Source organism: Ascidiella aspersa, chromosome 1, assembly GCF_963924565.1.
Source record: "Ascidiella aspersa chromosome 1, kaAscAspe10.2, whole genome shotgun sequence".
Classification (NCBI taxonomy): Eukaryota; Metazoa; Chordata; class Ascidiacea; order Phlebobranchia; family Ascidiidae; genus Ascidiella; species Ascidiella aspersa.
The window spans coordinates 20,123,089-20,144,755 of NC_139447.1; the positions used below are offsets into that span (position 1 = coordinate 20,123,089).

The following is a 21,667-nucleotide window of genomic DNA, read 5'->3' on the forward strand; positions in this document are numbered from 1 at the left end:
CAACAAATGAATACCACCTGAATAATAAATACCTGAAAAACTTTTATGGAAGCCTATTAACCATGCTGTAACAAAGTTTTCAACTCTTCTATTTTGCGTTCGAGTTGAGTAAGTTTAAGAGGGAAATTTACCGTTTTATAAACATTATTTTTATATGGTGGTATGCTTGAGGCATGTTTGCCATCTTAGAAAAAAAGTGACCTGAAAACACACGACAAAATCATACAAGCACATCACTTTGGACTATGGAAAATCATTTGGGGGGCAACCACAAAAAATAAGATGTGCTAATAAATTTAGGGCAAAAAAGAAAATAGTTCATTTCACTATTGGAAATAAAATTTGTTAATTTATGTACAAAAACTACGATTAGCTCTTGAAAAATATCGGTTAATGTATTATAAATTAGATGAGTGTGCGATTGTTGTATATTTTTTGGGGGTTATGGCATTCGGCCCGGCAGAATCTTGCCAGCCTTCCGGTGACGAGCATTTTTGGCCTAAATTCTTCGGTTTTTTGGTCGCGACCCTAAAGTTAAATGATGTGTTTTTCCAAGGAATGTACAAACTTTGCCATGTTAAAGTGATAAACATGGCTGTTAACAAGTAAATCAGTTTACAAGATGTTGCGCCGAAAGCCCAAAATTTTTTGTGACTTAAACAAATATATACATAAGGAACATACTAAAGTACAAACTGGGGCCTGGGTAGCACATGTCTGCTTTTTTTACTCCCAACAATGTTACATAGATAAGCTGTGTTCGGGCGAACTCGTGAGCAAACATGCAGCGCAAAACCATATTAAAAACGCGAAACAGTTCTTTGGTTAAATAGAGGAAATTTTTTAATATATATTGCTTGAAATAATGATGTTTATAATCAAAGTTAATAGGAATTGTTTACCCTGTTTAGAGTCACACAGTCAAGTACAACGTGCCATAGTATGATTAGTGGCTATGGGCCGAATAGATTTGCTTAAAACAGAGACAGAATCATAGCAAAACAAGGGTAAAGTTTGCGCGAAGCGCTAAATTTTTTTGCGTTTACGTAATTAAAATAGCCAAAATTGTAGTTTAAACCTTATATGGAACAGCACGGCCTAGCTCCCTAGTACATCCTCTTAAGGCCCATGTGAATGTCATATACCTGTTTATTTAACAAGAATGGCGACTGAAACAACATGCTTCGCAATTCCGTAACTTTTTTAAGAATGACACAACAAAATTAATTTCTGCCAACTGTAGTGCATAATGTTTCTACATATTCTGCATTTCAAAAATATATGTGATTAAGTATGTGTAGAAAAAACAATTTTTTAAGGAGAAATGGATCTTTTAAAAAAAATTTTAAAAATTAAAAATTTTTTAATTTTTTTTTTGTTGAATAATTTTTTTTGCATCAATTTCTTTGGTTTTCTGGCTCATTCTTTGGCCGGGGCATATTTTACAAACTGGGCACTGTTACGTCAGTTGCTTGTTGTCGAAGTATCATCGGTTAAGTTTAAGTATACTAATTTTATTACTCATGTTGTGTGTAAGTTTAATATACAAAATAAAAATAATGTTTATGCATGTAATATAAATTTTTTAAGTAGAATTGAGTTGCTTGTGTTTTATTAAAGAGCATTGAGCAGATTAGTTACGAAAAACAATAAGACTCACAGCGGTTTTATGTCCACTTTTAAATAGGCAGACTTTGCTAATTAAGCTTCTTATTAAAATTAACTAATATAGGACATAAGTCGTAACATTAATGGTGCCCCAGTGTTTATTTTGCATTGTTGCAAAATTTGTTGTTTTTCCAGTATTTGAAAATAATTTTGTAAAAGGAAAGAATAATTTTGTGACAGTTTATTTGTGACAGAGTTTTGCATGTGAGATTTTTTGATTTTTTGCAGGCGTACCATTTGCAGATTTGCGAATTGAATTTTGAAATTTTAATATCTTGTTTGAAATGGTAAAGGCGCTGATGGAGAAATTAACTATTGCATTATCATCATTAAACAAACTTAGTGCTGTTAAAATTGAAGCGACTGACACTTTGCTGGGAAGAAAAGACCGCTCGCAAAATTACGTTACAGAAATAGAACGCTTAAATGACAAAATAGGCTCGTTAAAAGAATACAGTAATTAACTTCTCTTAGCATTTGAAAAATTGCGTTCGGCTTCAAAAAATACTGAAGAGCAGTTGCGCATCGATTTAAAAGCACATAAAAGCAGAGTTGCCACAGAATCAAGTGGCAAATATGGCGGACATTTCTCTAAAGAAAAATTAATACAGTCGTGTTTTGTTTGCTGACCTGTATGTGACCAATATCATGTGCGTCACGGCGCAAGCGTGACGTAACAGGCAGGAGGCCATTCCTCATACTTCATTGGCTATGTTAACTACGTAAAAGCAAATTTTTTTACACAAATCTTGCTACTGCATTGAGCGTAAGATATAGTTAGACCTCTTTACAGTTGTTATTTAGTAGATGCGTACAGTCGACACATCTAATTTTACTGGCCTGTACAGACCTTTGAGTTTGGTACTAGGAAAAGGCCCCTGCTTTAATAAAGGCTTCCCTAACATATGTAAAAAATTTCAGACTTCTCCTTAATATCATTGCATGTTTAATATATTGTTGAAATTACCTACAGTTTTGGACAATTTGACCTCACCCTTCGAGTAAATACCCCAGGAGAGAGGTTCCACATTTTGTTATTTATGGTATATTTTATATACATTATGTATAAATATATTGTTTTTTCTAATTTGTTACCTCCAAAAAGTGCTTAAAACTAAAATTTACAACAAATGACACTTTTTGCCAGCCTAAACTGCATCAAGCCATACAGTATCTCGTAGAACAGCAGATATCTACTGAAAGTAGGAATATTTGTAACTTCGCTTGAAGTCATTTAAAATAGATAAAAAGTATATTATCAAATACAATATTCTAAATATCAGAGGTACATCCTGATAAGATTTTTTTAAAGACGTACAATAAGGAGATACAGATATATAGCATTTGAGGCAAAACATAGCAAATTGAAAATTTAAATCTTTTGTACCGGTTTGCAGTTCTCTTTAGTCAAATCACATATGTCAACCTTGCAATGAATGTAAGTTGAGTTGGCATCATTAAACTTGAAAACTTGAGTTTGAAAATCTGCAGTCCTAACCACGCCATTTCTGAAGATCTTAACAGAGTTTTGCAATATCTGTGGGACAGAACACCTTCAAAAACATAAACACGATAAAATAATGACAATATTTACAAAATTAACTCATTCTTCTAGCCAGCTAAGTTTGTAAAAAAGAATGCCAATCGCGAAACAATAAAATTACCCATTAACAATGAGCTGCACTGAAGGTTGACTGAGAGGATTGGGTTCAGGAGTTCCCCAGCATCTTTGAGCAACTATTGCCAGTCTTATGTCAGTTGTCAACAAGGCAACCTGAAGCACCAAAGCATTATAGACTTACCAGGGTTTCCTATAAATTTTTTACCATATGAAAATGTGAGGTATTTCTTACTATTGATTTAGCTGAAAATATGCACATATATTGAAATTAAAATTTCTATACATTTTTATTTTGTGATACTCATCTTTTTAACTTTATAGATCAAATTATTACTATTAATTACACTGGTAACTCCATTAAGAGAACCGCCTCTTATTCCCTGATTTTCTTTTTGGGAACGTTTCTTCATGTGGTTGAACAGATTCTTAATTTTAAACAACCAATCCCTTAAGCCTAATGTTGCAACTCTTTTGTAGTCGCAACCCCTCCTTTAGTTTTCAAAAACTTGTAAACATGACCTGTGAATTTTGGCATTTGATACATAAACCAGGGTCAATTAGAATCAAATTAAATATGGCCAAATGTAGATTGCTAAATAGATTATTTCAGTATTTGACAAAACTGTCTGGATTTATACCAAAAATGTATTTATGAAAAACAAACATTACAAGCGTAATGTTACATAATAAACTTGACTGAGTTGCTTTTGCTCCTTCAAATGCTAAACTTTTAAATAATATTGTTGTCAATTTTTCATTATCAAATACTACAATATGATTCACAGACAAACCCCAAAATGTCTCAGCGGGGTGTAATAAAATTAACCAACAAATTTCTTGTTCTAATTACAATAAGAAGAAGGTTAAATGCATTAAGATATAAGAAGTTCCTAAATCTTTCATAGTTAAAAAAGTATTTTTTATTGCACTTTTAGCATAATCACTATTTTGCAAAGATTATTACATATAATACTTTAGGTACCCCATTTTTACTTTAAGAAAGTTTCGAAAAAGTGCCCAAATTTGTTTTATCCGAACTGCGTACCGAACAAAAAGTTCCCAAATTAGTTTTATTCGAGCTGCGAATCACATGTAATATGGAACATTTACCATATTGCGTTAACAAAATTGCGTTCAATTGTGTTGCTGACCGTAGCTGAACAAAGGTGTACATTTCATAAAGTTTGTATATATGCCATAAGCATAGGCTATGTATAAAGTAATAAGCCTAAGAATCGCTATTTAAAAACATTGGCCCGCTAGATAAAAAAAAATAGTTTTTGGCCCGCGATGAAAAAATGTAGGACCACGCTGATTTAGAAAAAATTCAGAGTGACAAACTTGTGATGAGGAGTAAAAATATTTTTTTACTGATGCATTTACTTGTTGTTAAATTTCGGTAATAAACTTGTTGGCTTAACTTGGTGGTTGTAGTAATGGTAAAAATTACTACAATACTGCTATAGTATTGCTGCAAGATGGGCATGGTTTTGCAAAAAATCTTATTGATAGTCAAAAAATAATTGTTTCTATTTTACACACCATTGTACTTGAGCCAAAACTTTCATATATTTATTTAAAGTTTAAATCAAAGGATTTATTTTTAACTTCAATTGCATTATGATAGTATTTGACCTATTTGACGAGTATTTGACCGGATTTTAGTTGACCGGTCAAATGCCCAACCCTTGTTTTATTTGAGCTACGTATGACCAAAAAAGTGCCCAAATTAGTTTTATCCGAGCTGCGTACGGACAAAGTGCCCAAATTAGTTTTATTCAAGCTAATCACAGAACAAAAAGTACCCAAATTAGTTTTATTTAGGGTTGGCAAGCCTGTCAAATGACCGGTCAATTGACCGCACTTTATTTAACCGGTCAAATACTCATATTGGATTCAAATGTTGTAAATTTGAGTTTTTATTAATCTTGATGGTAACTTTTCTTAAACAATTCAAATATGAAATGGTAGGGTTTACCTGATGCAAACACATGTTCTGTGGTAATAACAAAGTGCTTGTAATAGCAAAGTAGATTTATTTTGTTTAGAATAAATGCACCTATATGATGAATCCGTTTGTCATAAAAGGAAACACTAGTTGGGGTATAACACAATCTGAGGCTACTTAGAAATTTAGAAGCACCAAATGCCTAAAACAGTGTGGCCCAACTGCAGGCCCTTGGCCCGCGAGTACTGATAGTCAAGCTTTGCTTCCATCTAGCAATATCACTTTGATTTTTTTTTTGTTATTGTAATTGACAAAAAAAACTTTATGAATGATCCTTCGTGATTTGTAGCACCACTAAGCAAAAGTGTATATAATATCACATGTAGTATGGAACATTTACCATATTGTGTTAACTTCAATTGTGTTGCTGACCGTAGGTGAACAAAGGTGTACATTTTCATAAAGTTTCTGATGCATTTACTTGTTGTTAAATTTCGGTAATAAACTTGTTGGCTTAACTTGGTGGTTGTAGTAAAGGTAAAAATTACTACAATACTGCTATAGTATTGCTGCAAAATGGGCATGGTTTTGCAAAAAATCTTATTGATAGTCAAAAAATAATGGTTTCTATTTTACACACCATTGTACTTGAGCCAAAACTTTCATATATTTATTTAAAGTTTAAATCAAAGGTTTATTTTTAACTTCAATTGCATTATGATAGTGTGTATAGTATTTGACCAATATTTGACATATTTGACGAGTATTTGACCGGATTTTAGTTGACCGGTCAAATGCCCAACCCTTGTTTTATTTGAGCTACGTATGACCAAAAAAGTGCCCAAATTAGTTTTATCCGAGCTGCGTACGGACAAAGTGCCCAAATTAGTTTTATTCAAGCTAATCACAGAACAAAAAGTACCCAAATTAGTTTTATTTAGGGTTGGCAAGCCTGTCAAATGACCGGTCAATTGACCGCACTTTATTTAACCGGTCAAATACTCATATTGGATTCAAATGTTGTAAATTTGAGTTTTTATTAATCTTGATGGTAACTTTTCTTAAACAATTCAAATATGAAATGGTAGGGTTTACCTGATGCAAACACATGTTCTGTGGTAATAACAAAGTGCTTGTAATAGCAAAGTAGATTTATTTTGTTTAGAATAAATGCACCTATATGATGAATCCGTTTGTCATAAAAGGAAACACTAGTTGGGGTATAACACAATCTGAGGCTACTTAGAAATTTAGAAGCACCAAATGCCTAAAACAGTGTGGCCCAACTGCAGGCCCTTGGCCCGCGAGTACTGATAGTCAAGCTTTGCTTCCATCTAGCAATATCACTTTGATTTTTTTTTTGTTATTGTAATTGACAAAAAAAACTTTATGAATGATCCTTCGTGATTTGTAGCACCACTAAGCAAAAGTGTATATAATATCACATGTAGTATGGAACATTTACCATATTGTGTTAACTTCAATTGTGTTGCTGACCGTAGGTGAACAAAGGTGTACATTTTCATAAAGTTTCTGATGCATTTACTTGTTGTTAAATTTCGGTAATAAACTTGTTGGCTTAACTTGGTGGTTGTAGTAAAGGTAAAAATTACTACAATACTGCTATAGTATTGCTGCAAAATGGGCATAGTTTTGCAAAAAATCTTATTGATAGTCAAAAAATAATGGTTTCTATTTTACACACCATTGTACTTGAGCCAAAACTTTCATATATTTATTTAAAGTTTAAATCAAAGGTTTATTTTTAACTTCAATTGCATTATGATAGTGTGTATAGTATTTGACCAATATTTGACATATTTGACGAGTATTTGACCGGATTTTATTTGACCGGTCAAATGCCCAACCCTTGTTTTATTCGACCTACGTATGACCAAAAAAGTGCCCAAATTAGTTTTATCCGAGCTACGTAAGACCAAAAAAGTGCCCAAATTAGGCTTATTCGAGTTAAGTACGGACAAAAAAGTTCCCAAATTGGTTCTTAACTAGGGGAGGCACCCCCCCTAAATAGAGCGCCGGAAAATTCTTAGGGCGTCGTAAGTACTGATATAAATATTTTATGTTTTGTGCAGTCGTTTTTATGGTTACATGTTACGCCTGGTGTGATTTCTGTCTATATTCGGTGTCTTATGTTTTACCTTGAAATTACATGCATGTGTAGTTTCATCTGACCTGTCAGAAATCAAAACGGTCTACGACAATAAGGGCAGGAGAGCCTGACTTTTAGACCTTGAGGCAATGCACAAACAAAACTCAAGGCATAGATCAATTGAGAATATTCGCTGAAAATTCACAAAAGACAAAAAAAGTGAAATAGAATGAATAATACTTGACCCACTCGAACCCAAACGCTAATCAGCACCCCAACTCAAATAATGTGCGCTGATTTAATTATTTGAACGCTGGGAAAAAGCCCAAACTTGGGTGGGCATAAGATTATTCTCGTCCAGGTTATATAGGATCGTTATGTCACACATTTTGGGTTAAGGTGCTGCGGTTGGCGTTTGGGTGGACAAGTATTATTAAATTTAATCGTCTTAAGCGGATTTTTAAGTCAAATTAGTGCATTGTCCAAGACTATAAAGTCTAAAAGTGAGACTTTTCCATCCTTTGGATGCTCTAATTGTTGTACACCTTTTTGCTGAGAACTTCACTAATTTCTGACAGATCGGATGGTAGTTTAGTAACTGCGAAATTTGGTTCGTGATTTTGTGATTGGCAAGTTTTTGAGCTAATAATTTTGATTAGTTCTCGGTGTCTATAGGCTCATTCAACTCATATTTGCATCTTTTAACGGCGGATTAGGGCTTAGTTTGTCTAAACAAGGTAGTACAGTTGACTGGGATCAAAGTTGTGCATAGAGGTTAGACACCAGGCCAGGGTTCTCAGTAACTTGATTTTTTGCGATACGCTTGAATCTTTCGTTTTACAACTTGTTTTGTCCTAATTTGGAGATATAGTTCAGCTCAAGGTATCTGTGTTTTGCACTATATGTTTTGTGTTATAGGGAAGTATTTACTTTATATGAAAAACCTCGCGTTGTAATAGCTTTAAACTTGTTCAAACAAAATTATTGGAAATATCTGCGATATGCTTTGATTTGCTAAAAAGGTCTTTTTATTCTGTTTTTTAACGCTTTAAATGTTAGGTCTGTCCGAAGATAAAACTTTTAGGCTCATTGTTTTGGTAAAACAGTTTACAATGCAAAATTATAATATACCCCAAAAAATGTTGCACGTTGAGTCACCTAAAGGAGTAGCTTGAATTTATGTTGACCATTGGGCGGTTACACGGTGCTATGCTTGACTAAGCCCACTTCACATACTACTGAGCGAAATCGCGTCTCAAGCGAGCGCAATACTGCAAATAAAGAGACTAATTTTTATGTCACAGGAGAAATTAACTAAGATTATTCCGAAGCCTCTCGTGCTCTCCTTCGCATATTGCTCCATCTCTTCATTGCAACGAAAACATCCATCCGATGGACAAAGCAAGCCAAAAATATAAAAACGGGAGTTCCAAACTAATTACTAGTGAAAAAGCCCGGATATTGCCAGACCAAAAAAAATGAAGACAAAAAAAAAGGTTTTCCTCGTATCCAATTTGGGCACTTTTTTTGTTGGAATTTTTGCGCACTTAGTTTCGGCTTGTGCGCAAAATTTTATGCACCTTCACACATAGTGAAAAATTAGAGGAAACACTGCCTACTTGACATTTTTTATTGTCAAGTAAAAAAAATTAGGAATTTTTTAATTCTTTTCAGTTTCAAATTTTTGTTAGTTTTAAGTTAAATTTCTAGCTTTTACTCGGCTAAGTTTGAATTATGTACACCTGTATAGAATTCACAACTGTTTTCTCTGAATTGACTGGCTGCAACTTGGCTGAAAAAGTGCTCCTAAATAGCTAATACGAATACATGCAACAACCAACCAAAACATTTCCCACATACTTGAACATTGAATAGAAACATCAATTTCATAAAATACATTAAGTTATAGTTACCCGTAAAAAGAGTATGTCTTTGGTGGTAAACATAGTCTTTCTTTGAAGTTGTAAAAAAGTGTCATCAGTAAAAGGAAGTATTTTAATTGGATATGCCCCTGTTCCATTTAATCCTTCAAAATCATTAGCACTATAAACAGATTTAAATTAGGTTAAAAATATTTTTAGCAGCTTTATACATACTTACATTTCATTTTTAACATTAATACCATTCCCAGGATGCTGCTTGTATTGCAGCAATATTTTTTTGGTTTCTTCAGACATATCTGGATGAACAACTGAACCATTTGCTAATGTTACAGACATATAAGGATCACCAGGGATTTTTGGGCCTTCTTTGACTGCTGGTCGACCTTCATTTGTTACCCCAACTGGTTTTTTACCACCATACAAGGAGGAATCTACTAATGACCCACCCACTATGGTATTTCCATAATGGGTTTTAACAATTCCGCTGACAGACTTGGGATACAATCCTTCCTTGTTAGGTTTACCAAGCTGAAAGTCGATAAATCCAGTACCACTTAAAAATTAATATTTTTTGTTTAAATAATAGTTTAACTCTAAATAAACATAAATAACCATTTAATTTACCTCACTAAAAAAAAAAAAATTATATCAATATTACTTCCAAAATTTTGGAGTTGGCTTCAAACCATTTCAAAACCTAAATTGCATTTTTGGGCTCTAAAGCAAATTTTCATCAAAGGTAAAAAAATATTACCAAAAACAAGGACGCTGTGTTAAAAGTGGGTCTTCAAGTTAAAAAGGTTTTAGACATACTTGTAAAGAGTTTTTATTTATAAATAAATATTTTATATTAAATCCTTATCACTTTTGAACATCAAGTCTGCAGAAAAAAATTTGTAAACAAAGCATCTTGAAAGCAAAAAATATGCAAAATTAATTTTGGGTAAAAACTATGCAAAATTTATTTATTTATTTTACTATCAAAATATTTATTTTAAGTTCGTTTTAATTTTTGTCTTCTTAGGTATCGGAACTTCTTCATCAAGATGATGCTGATTTGGTGGGAATACCCATTGGTTGAGAACCTGTGCCATAGCTTAGAAGGTTGGGGCTTTTTAATTTTTGTCAAAGTTGGTCATTTATTAGCAATAAATGTAAAATGTGATAAAAAACAATTATTTGTTGTATAATACCTAACACGCAAATGTATAGAACCTTTTTAAATATTAAACCACCTTAATTACATTATAGAACATAACAACACTTGTTTCCTCAAACATCTTATAAAAGAATTTTTCTAAAATAATTGTTAATTTTTGATAAAGATATTGCCTCTCTTTTGGGTACTGTTGCCCCAAACTTGATTTACAAAATGATAGTAATGCCGGTTTTAGCTAGGATTTAGCAGGCCAAACAATGCAAAATGTTGTACGGTAAAACGTATTGTAAAGCAAAAACTAGGGCCTAAAATCAGGTTTTCGACATCTTACTTGCGTTCGATATGAGTAGAAAGCGATGATTTCAAGTTCTTTGTCTTAAAAACACAACTCCACTTTGCTTGGAAGGTTACACCCGAAACATGGTTATAGGAAATAACGGATTGGTTGTTGGTTAAAACATTAACATAAATTATATGGGTGCCGTTGTTCTGAAATGACAAAAAACATCCACCCTTTAAAACAGTGGTCCCAACTAGGTGCTCAAACCGTAACTTAAGCTTGTTGTGCATACTTAAATCCGAACATTTTATCTATATTTTTTCCCAAATTAAAATTTGAAATGTGTTTTTTATTATGTATTTACTTATATATATAAAATGGATTGTTTGTGGGTCAGTCGTCAGCATGTTCGCCCGGTCGGTCGCCGGCAGAGCATCGTCGTCGTCGACTAACAAAAAAACCGGCGACTCCCCGTTGTGTGCTCGCTTCTCCACGGGCGCGCGCGACATATCGTAAACCTCTAAACGTAACCACGCAAAACCTTTTTTTAAGCGCAATTACCTGCCTTGACATAAAAAATCAAATTAGGTATATTGCCCTAATGAAAAATAAATTTTAATGTTTTCAAATTAAAAGATGTTTGACGTGCTCAGCCGTTGGGAATTTAGTCCTTGCAGCGGTTTTGGTAGTACCATAACCAATTTCCAGTTTCAAGCAAGATTTTTCTTACGTTCGAATAAGTATGGTACCGGGATTACGTAAAAAGCACATCACAACATCACATGTTATAATTCAAGTTAACGAACCAGTTTGTTTAACCACGTAAATGGAGCCTAAGTTTGCAAAATATTGCGTTTATTGCAGCGTTTTCCTTAACATTCTTTCATGGGGCATTAGGAAATTTACACAGACAACGCACAGCAACCCTAACCGAGTACAAACTAGGCAGCATTTGGAATGAGTTTGCAAAATATCGCGTTTATTGCAGCGGTTTAAACACTAAACAAATTTACTTTTCTACGGGATTTTTTTCTTCGTTGAATGCAGTACGGTACCTCGCGGGATTACGTATTTGCTTGAATTTCGCGCAATTTGAACAATTAGTGCTACAATTTTTTTACGTTTGTAAGTAATTTTGGATCGACATATGTCACGGGTTTACAATACGTAAAATATGCGAGACGTGTTTAGCCAAGGTTGTGTGTTTAGTAGCTCCATTTTTAAAAAAAACACACAATGTTGCCGTTGGTAACACGTGATTAGTGATTAAATTGTCAGAGGGCGTTCGCGCTTTTCCTTTAGTGACCTATTTCAGACACAAAACTGCTTTTTATAGGTTCATTTTTCATTTTTACACTGTTTTAATCAAATGCAAAAATTAATGGGAATTTATGGAGACCAAGAATTAGATCTTTAGAGTCACGCAGATAAGTCACATAATTAAACATGCCATTCCATTAATGCCGCTCTCACATAGGCTGTGGGGTGTTACTCTGATTGTGGGGAAGCATTAGATTAACCTTTTCGTTTACGTTTAGGCATAAGCAAATTTGTTATGACATTACAAAAATATGTTTGCATTATTTATGCCTCTTACGAAGTTCTTACGCTATCCGTAACATTACTCTTTGGGTATATTCTTATTACCACATTTATCTTCCATTATCATGGGCTATAACATGAGGCGAGCAGTTTAACATGTAACAACGTCATGTGCAATAGTGATAAAGAGCCCACAGTAGGCCTATGTTGGATTGTTGCATTTTGTTTAACCAGAACATTTGTTTGAGTTAGGGTGCAAGTTAGCCTTTGGGTGGTCAAGTATTATTAATATATATTTTTACTCCTATATTTATTTCTTCCTTACAATTTCAGTTTTAACAAGTCGTTTCGTTACTGTAAAAAAATGTGGTAGAATTCTAGACCAGCGCCAAAAATGTCACAACAACTTCAGTTGACTCTTTTTAATGAAGAAATTGATAAGAATAAAAGGTGATTGCACTTCTTCTAATTTTATATTAACATTTATGTATGGCAATTTTCATGATCTTAGCTAGAACTGGGCTGACAAACCTGTCAACAGGGGTGAGTTGCTCATATTTAATCTGAGTTACTTATTTTATTGACAAAAAACTGTGCTAGCCATTCTTTTTGAATTTGACAATAATATTTTACAGGTTTGTTAACTGTAAACTGACACCACAGCCTTTTTCTATAAATGCATTTTATAAAACAACAACTTTTTTAACACTACCCACAGTACCCAGTACCCATGCGATAGATCGAATTGGAGATGTAATATGGGACAGGATATGTAATACCACAAAGCAGGGTTACAGAGTCAGATTTTTTTGTTGGCAGGTAATCTGCTACAGAGTTGTAATAGTTTCGGATTGGGGCAAAAATTATCAATTCTGTTTTGGGGCAGCCAATCATCTGTGGTTCTGAGGAGCTGCACAATCTAATAAACTTACGGCACACCTAGCAAGATTTGGTGGTACCCAGAAAGCACAGCACACATATTAACACAATTTCCCAAACATTTAAGAAATTGCATTAGGAATAACAGGACATGGTTCGTATTAATTAAATGCTAATATCTTATGTTGTTTGCTTACACATACGGTTACAAAAAACTAATCAATCTTCAAGGTTGGCATTAAATTAAAATTAACACTCGCCGGTGTGGCGAAATTTCCGTGATAACTATTCTCGGACAATATAAAACCCGCCAAAAATGCCGGCACGCCGTCTGCGAATGTTTGTCCTACTAAATTGATTTTCAATAATTTAACCTGCCTCATTATTTCGGTGCGCATAGGCTACATGTTTCTGAATGTACTTACGTGCTTACCACAAATATCGTTTTTTATGAAAAATCCTTACGCCTAGACCTACAAGCAGCCTACACAAGTTGACTAAATTACGATAGGCCTACTTTCAAAGAGCCTATAATCCATGAGTTATTGAACTTTTTTTGTTGCAGACCCCTAACAAATATTTTTGCTTTGCGTGGACCAGTGTAGGCAAGGAATTTAAGGGACAAATAGACTTCAAAAATATGCTATTTCCGCTCCAAAAAATGTGAAAGCGCAATGGAGTCTAAATATTAATTCAGTACAAAAACGTTTTATTTTTAATTCAACACTTTTCTTTGAAAAACTGATGACTTTTCAAATATACACTAATACTGCAATTCGAGCTTCATAGACCCCTAAAACTAGTTCCCCTACCCCCAAGGGGTCTATGGACATGGGCGCCCCCACGGGGGGACTAGGGGGGCACTTGCCCTCCGCTGGAATTTCGTTATTTATTTAGGTTGACTGATTAGCAAGAGTGTATTCGACAATTGACAGCGCTAAGTCAAACCTTCTTACTTTTTTTCTCGCTAAAAACTTCGAGTTAATAGTAAACTATGCCGTACATAGGCCTAACTTGTGGGTCAAAAGAAGGAAAGCCAAACTCAGGCTCGACCTATACAAGCAAAGTGACATTACGCTAACGTAATTCCAACGTGTTTGCGCTCGTCATCACAATTTACGATTAGTTGTTCATTCACGTGATTGCATGCTTAAAGTTGAATTGTGCATTGTGACGTCATAATGTTGCGCTGTGCAGATGAGAATTACGTTTTTACAGCTTGCTGCGCTGCCACTGTGGGCTGTACCGTCACGGTTTTAAAACTTATCGTGATTGCTTCAATAAAGTGATTTCGTTAGCGTTACAATACTGAAATCGGTATCAACAAGCCTACCTAAGACTGCAAGTGCACTCGTCCCATTTGATACCATTTAAAACAGGGGCGTGCAACTGTTTATCGCAACGGGCTATAATGTATAGTTATGATGGTGCTGCGGGCCAGACAACACAAGTCATACATTTTTTTAACAATTTTTTTATTGAAAAACTGTGAAATATTAATATATATATTCAAAACACTGCACCCATAAAGTAAGATCACGTTACTGAACTGAATCACAGGGTTGTCAGACGGCAAAAATAAAAAAAGCTGAAAAGCCAAATCTACTACAAACTCTAACAAGCCTATGTTTTTCGTTAAAAAATGCAATAAATGGCAATGCTTGTACATTAAATTTCTCTTTCTGTGGCAATTTTTCTTAAATTTTTTTTTTTCTTTCTTAATACTTTTTTGTCGCTTTTAGTAAAATTTTTTTTTCAATTTTTCTCTTTTTGTGTTAGTTTGATCTCTTCTTAACATAACACTCATGAAATTTCATATAAAACAAAAAAAGCCAAATTTCATTTGGATTTTTTTGACTGGCAACCCTGCTGAATCATTACCAGCAGAACAAGGCAGTTTAATTACTACAATGCACACTATGACGCAATAATAGAGGTTCGGTCAGTGTGACGCAATATTAATTGAAAAATGCCAATTATTCCGTTACAAATATATTCTTAAACAGTGAAAACTGAAAAGTATTACAACGAATGGGCTACTTGACGGAGTCTGTGCGGGCCACGTAAATTGGTCCAGCGGGTCGAGTTGATAGTCGGTTATGTAAGATTCTACCACAATTAATCACACATATTTCACGGTCTTGGTTTGTTTTTTCGCCTGAATATAACAATTGCACACTGTGGTTTCGCAGCTGGCGCCTGACAGGATTGTCGACGACGCACGTGTTTTGCTGGACGTATTTGGCTGTTTCTGATTAGTTTTTTTATGACGTCTCGCAATCACCATTCTATGACGTCATACTGTCACTGTTATATGACGTCATTATTCAATAACGTCAGACGAAAAATAGGGGAATGCCCTAAGTCGAAAATTCAGGACCCCTTTTTTGATTTTCTGGTTACGCCCCTGATTGCCCCCCCTGGAAAATTTTCTGCGGGCGCCCCTGTCTATGGACCCAAGTTTAAGAACCCCTGCTAAAAAAATAGGTCGCCTGAAAAAATATCTGATTGTTTGGGTTAAATTGACAAAACGATTAATTTAGCAGGTTATAGGATGTGTGATGCATTTAGCACACAATCAAGAATCGCGAACTATTCGCTCATTTGCATTTATCAAGATGATATTGTCAATTTGTTAGGGCCATTGACTCCACAGCTGTATCTGCACAGAAATCACGTAAAAATGCGGCTATGTTTAATTATACGTCCCTAAAATGCATTTCGGTTTCATGATCCCCGAGTTTGAGTTTGATGATGTTTCACATTTCCTTGGTAGTTGCAGGCAAAAGTTGCAAAAACATACACAAAAACAACAAATCAAATTTATTTTTCAGATTCAGGCCATGAATACTTTGCGGATCCCAACTTTTGCCAATAGAAAATGATCAATTTAACGAGATCGTGAAATTGTTTACACGAAATATCATTGAAATTATATGCAACCGTCAAGATGCTCGAAACTGATCCAACTAATAGGCTGTCTCTTTCTTTGCACCATTGTGGCTGCATCAAAAATATGCGTTCAGCATTTGCATTATGGGCCATAGTGTTAAAACTAAAATTGCACGATCTTTAACAGTTCACTGAACATTTCTTTGGTTCTGGAAAGCTGGAAATAATGCTGGACACAGAGACACTGATAGGCCTACAAAAGTCACGCCTTTGCTTTATTAATAGGCTTTTTAGATGTGAGTTTCTGTTGCAATTTTTCTGGCGCAATGTTTGCAATAACAATCAAGAAGGTAAGGTAATTTGTTGGAAAACCTTTTTAAAACCAGCAATTCAGCATGTTTCATGGCAACAGTAATTTTTTGGAAATAAATACAACGTCTCGCCTAAAAGTCTTGTCAAAAAGCAACTAACTCGAAAGGCGAAAAAATAGGACATTTGAACATTTTTGAGCGTCCTCAGAGGACCATTTACTTTTGTAAAGAAAAGAGGACAAATCCTCCTTAAAGAGGACATATGGTAGGCCTATTCCAAACTCATACGCTTTGGTTTTCCTGTGTAGACATTTAATTCTACGTGAGATAAAAAAAACATACACCGCATGGATGATAAAAAACGATTAGAATTAGACAAAGCAATTTACCGCAAAACATGTCTTACGTCACAAATGCGGATTTGTTTGTTTATAGCATTTAGCTACGAGCATCAATGAAAAAATGGCCTATGCAAAGTGCTCAAACTGTTGTGGCAAAAAGTAAAGATGGTTTAGTTTTAATTTTAGAATGATGTAAGTGCGCAAAAGACAAATTTTACTGCGCAATTTGCCTGGTGTGGCTGCGCAATTGCGCAGTTGCGCACCTTAGAGGGAACTCTAATCAACAAACCGAAATGCGTCACATATCCTATCATGTTGAATTGGGCGTTTTGTTTATTTAACCCTTCGCGCCACCGCTTTTTTGCCTGTCTTGAACGTATTTAAACCTGATTTTCATGTGTTTCATGACGTCACGCTTTGTGACCTCATTTCTGAAATTTTCTCAACTCACCCCAATACAAAACATTGATCTTCCGCGGGCCCTTTAAAAACGGAAACTGAAACACATATAATGTAAAATGCGGATTCACTCAATAGAAAGCTGTAAATATTCTTGTTGACAAGTTGGTTGGAGTAGGAATAGGTGAGAATGCAATGCAATTTATTCGATAAAATGTTCTTAATTTAAGAAAAAACGTTAAAGGCTTATTTTTGATTAAAGAAGTTTTATTGAAAATGAGCTGCGTGCCGGATTAAACTGCTTGGCGGTTCATAGTTTGCCCAAATCTGATGTAGACTGTTCTCTATTCCTATACGATAACCGCCAACTTCAGGTATTTTTTTTGTATGCCTATTTCAGTTGGTAAAGTGGGGATGGCGGAACAGACGACGTCATGTGTTTGTATTTTAACTCAGCCCCCATATATGCTTGACTTGCTTGCTGAAAAATTATTAATACACAAAAGCGAATGCAATGTGTTCGGTCCTTGCTAAGGCCAAATTTATTAAGGAATACGTTTCTTCATTATAAATAGGTTTATTTTGTTGCCTTCTTAGCTTAAAAACCATACGCAGAAAACAACATTGTCATGTTCAGTTGGAGTATTTCTATCATTCGACTTTGTGTTAGAAAGTTTTGGGTGCGATACTCGAATTGCCAAGTTTAAGAAGCACTGTCTGGTGTATTTCGTGGGCCAATGGCAGATTTAAAAAGGGTGGTTTGGTTCCTAATGTCACTCCCTGTTTTGATACGGTTGACAATGATTAATCGACAAAGTTGCATGAGTGTTTAGATTCTAGAAGCAAATATGCGAGAAATAATTAAATACTTCCTTCCGCTTAGCAAGAAAGTGTCGCGAAAATTAATGCTTTTAAAGGCAGTTTAACAGCTACCGCACGTTTGTTATTGAAAACAAGTTGCATGACTTATAGTGGCATGGTAGTAAACCTTATGGAGCCCTGAACTACTCTTGGGGCGAGAGCATGTAACATTTGGTTTTTGTATGCCGATGACTATCCCTTTTTATTCGCTTTTTCCTAAATCTTGTAAAGTCTATATTGCGTCAAACATAATTTGGTACATCTGAAACATGATCTGTCAACATTCTTATCAACAAAAATATCGTAAAACTAAAAATTTAGCAGTAAAAATGGAACGGCCACAGTTTTATTAGATCATTGAATAAAAAAAGGCTTTCTGCATTGCGAGATGGCCTGTCAAAAATGAACCACGATTCAATCATATATGTTTAGTAAGCAAGTCTATGTCAATTTATAAATGTATAGCGATTGATTTATCGCCCATAAATTTTACGGCTTTTGACGATTAAACTTAACAAATGTTTAAAAAAAGTTTTGGCCATGCCCCCCAGCCCTAAAAATATGTTTTTTCCTACTTTTTCCCCTCTAACTACGTATATCTAAGTAATGTTTATATCCTGTCTTAGGTCGTTTGGATAAAATTGTTTTACCCCAAAGGCGTCGTGCAACTCATCACATCCTCGAAAATAAAGTTTTGGGCAAGTTAAACAATGTAAAGGAGTTTTATAGCTTTGAACGTATCGATATAACCTTTGTAAATGTTGGTTTCGTATTGAAAGTATACTTTTGAAAGTGTTATTTCATCTCTCCAGCCTAAAACATTATCTAAATAAACGATCTATGCGGTGTTCTTAAGGTTACTCTTTATGACGTCACATTTAGATGTTACTTTGTGACGCCACGTTATGATGTCAACTCTCTCATTTTCATGGCCCCCCACAAACAAAAATCCTAGATCCGCGACGGCCTACAGGCAGTGATGGGATTCAAATTTTTTGCCAGCCGGTTCTGTTACAAAAAGTTATATTTTCCGGGAATAATTGAAGGAGTTACAAGAACAGGATGCAACCCCAGGTTCCCGCGAATGTTGCGAACAGCGAACCGGTTGAATCCCATCACTGCTAACCAGGGCTGCCACTCTAAATTTTCATTTTTCCCTACCACATATGCAAGTTTTACCCTACGTTTTCCCTACGCTATGGCGGGTTGATCTAGGGGATCTATAACGACTCTATTGACGTAAGTAGGCTAAAAACAAAATAGGAAGAGGCAATTTGCCTGGCAATCTGTTGCCGTACTTCAAATTTTTGAAGTTATTTTTTTTAATTTTCTATTTTTAGAAAAATGAGCCGGTCCCCAAAGTTCAAAATTTAAAGTTCGGTAAACGGCTAGTTCCTTCTTCTGCACAATATTATCTCGGTGTGGTAAGATTCAGATCAGTGCCGAAGTTTTCCCATCCGTTTATCGAACTTCAAAATCGCACTACCGTACTGTAACTGGATCTGCAAAATTGCATACGATTCATTGCTAAAGCCGTTAACAGTAAGTCGTAAACGAACTTTAAAATTTGCACTACTGTAAACGACTTTAGCAATAAATCGTGAGGCAATTTTGCAGATCCGATTACAGTAGTGCGAAGTTCGGTAAACAGGCGAGCCGGGCAAATAGCCTGTTTCAACAAATAGGAAATAGACCAAAACCTTAAAAATGATGCGGAATGACGGATATTTGCTACGACATTTTTATAGGATTAAATTTATACAAAAAAACATGAAGCCCAAAAACAATCTCGGCACGCCAAGTTCGCCCAAGTTGAAACGGGGTTCCAGTTGGGCTGGATTATATTCTCAAATTGCTGTTATGGCGCTTAGTATTTGGGTGAGGATGTGTTAAATTTTAATATTGAATAATATTGCTAAACCTAACCGAACCCAAACGCTAACCCGCACCCTAACCCAAATATATTCCTTGTGGTAGGATTTCAGACGGGCGTCACCGTTGCTATTTAAAAAGGGCAAAAACGCATAATATCATTAACCTTTATGATGCAATTTTAAATAAGTCGTCCTAAAAAATGGGAAAATCTTAAATTTAAAACAAAGAACAAGCTGTATAATTTGATAGTAGGCCTACTTGGTAAATAACTCCATTGCAAGTGTCTGATCGCCATAATTTTTTTTTTACCAAAATTACCCTACTTTTCCCTACAAAGTACAATTTATCCCGTAGGTATTCCCTACTCCCTACTTTAGGCAAAAATACCCTACCGTAGGGTAATATCCCTACGAGTGTCAGCCAGGGCTGCCACTCTCAAAATTAAAAAAACACTAGATTGGACCATAAAAAAACACTAGATCCTGAGAAAAACCACTAGATTGTTATTGCGACGACATATTGCCATTTTTATGTTGATTTAACGTCTCCAGACGTTTAATCAATGTAAAACAGACTATTTTTTAAGTCTGTGTGCCATAATTGCGTTATTAAAGGTATACTATTTGCTAAATATACACAATAAAAGCTCCGCTTTTATTACCGTTTTTTGTTGAATATTAAGGCACCTACTTAAAAAAATGTAGCAACAGTGGTTTTGAGTTTGGCAGTATTATTCTTTTATGCTTAACACTGTCTTTGTACGGTACATTAAACGCCACTTGTGTTTGGTTGTTTCAACTTTAAATAGCAAGCTTGGCATATTGCTGTATATCTATCAGTCTTATCCGGTTTCAGTCAGGCTTTAAATTGTCATTATTCAACTAATTCACGGCAAAACAGGCGATAAAAACATGTTTTTTCGTGGTGGAGTTATGTCACACTCCGACTATGATATCAGTTGAACTGCAAAGTATTCACTATAAATGAGTATAACTGACCCTGGGGATCCTAGCTAGAAATTGCCAAAAATTCCTCCCTAAAGGTCGACTTTTTGAAAAAGGAATTTTTATTTTGCCGGCTAATTTATCAGCTTTACCTATATACCCTACCTAGACCTGCTCCCTCTCTCACTCCCCTCTTCTCCCTTTAGCACCTTTGGTTGGCAAGCGGTGATTAAATAGGCTCACACCCTACAGTGCAGCACTACAGCTGTACAAACTTCTAAATATAGTCTGCTGCCCGACACTAACAGTAATCAGTATAGAAACTTGTTAATAACAAGCATCGAGCCATCGACGATCACCAAACATGATCAGGCTTTTACATTTGATTTAAAAGGGAATTTTTCATTCACTTTTCCATTTTTAACAATGGAAGCCGGGAAATAACTTAAAGTTTATTACTCCATTTCAAGGTTATAAAAACCACTAGATTCTCCAAGAAAAACACTAAACCACTAGATTATTTCAAAAACCACTAGGAGTGGCAGCCTTGCTGCTAACAGCCACTCTAAAAGGCAACAGTCGTCTCTTGACTTGCATTTATGACGCAACAATTCAAATTTCAGACAAACAATCACAAAAGGAAAATTACTACAATCATAAAAAATTACACAATGTATGACTGTTACGTGCGACTTTAACCATTGCAGATGATGAAAAAAAAACACGTGAGCTAACTTGGATCTCAAAAATGAATATATGGAATAAGATGCAAAAATCCATTGACAGTAACCAGTAATGATAACCGGTTCGCTCATCTCATAAAATTTTATGAGACGGTTCTATAAAACCGATACTACAGGGTATCTCGCCTAGGGTTGTTATACGTCAGGATTTTCCGTGACAAGTCAGGGAATTAATCTTAAAATCTGCGTCAGGGAGAAATGACAATCGCAC

At 34.9% G+C, this 21,667-nt stretch overlaps 1 protein-coding gene across 1 annotated transcript in view; it reads right to left on the reverse strand.

The window, feature by feature from the left end:
- LOC146168210 (uncharacterized) overlaps positions 1-21,667 on the reverse strand; it is a 59,236-nt gene that overhangs the window by 11,183 nt on the left and 26,386 nt on the right. The window contains exons 13-17 of the mRNA XM_083389184.1: positions 10,721-10,878; positions 9,448-9,783; positions 9,261-9,390; positions 3,333-3,442; positions 3,056-3,221 (exon numbers count right to left, since the gene is read on the reverse strand). Coding sequence (XP_083245310.1) covers positions 3,056-3,221; positions 3,333-3,442; positions 9,261-9,390; positions 9,448-9,783; positions 10,721-10,878 — 900 coding nt within the window. The remainder of the gene's footprint in view (positions 1-3,055; positions 3,222-3,332; positions 3,443-9,260; positions 9,391-9,447; positions 9,784-10,720; positions 10,879-21,667) is intronic.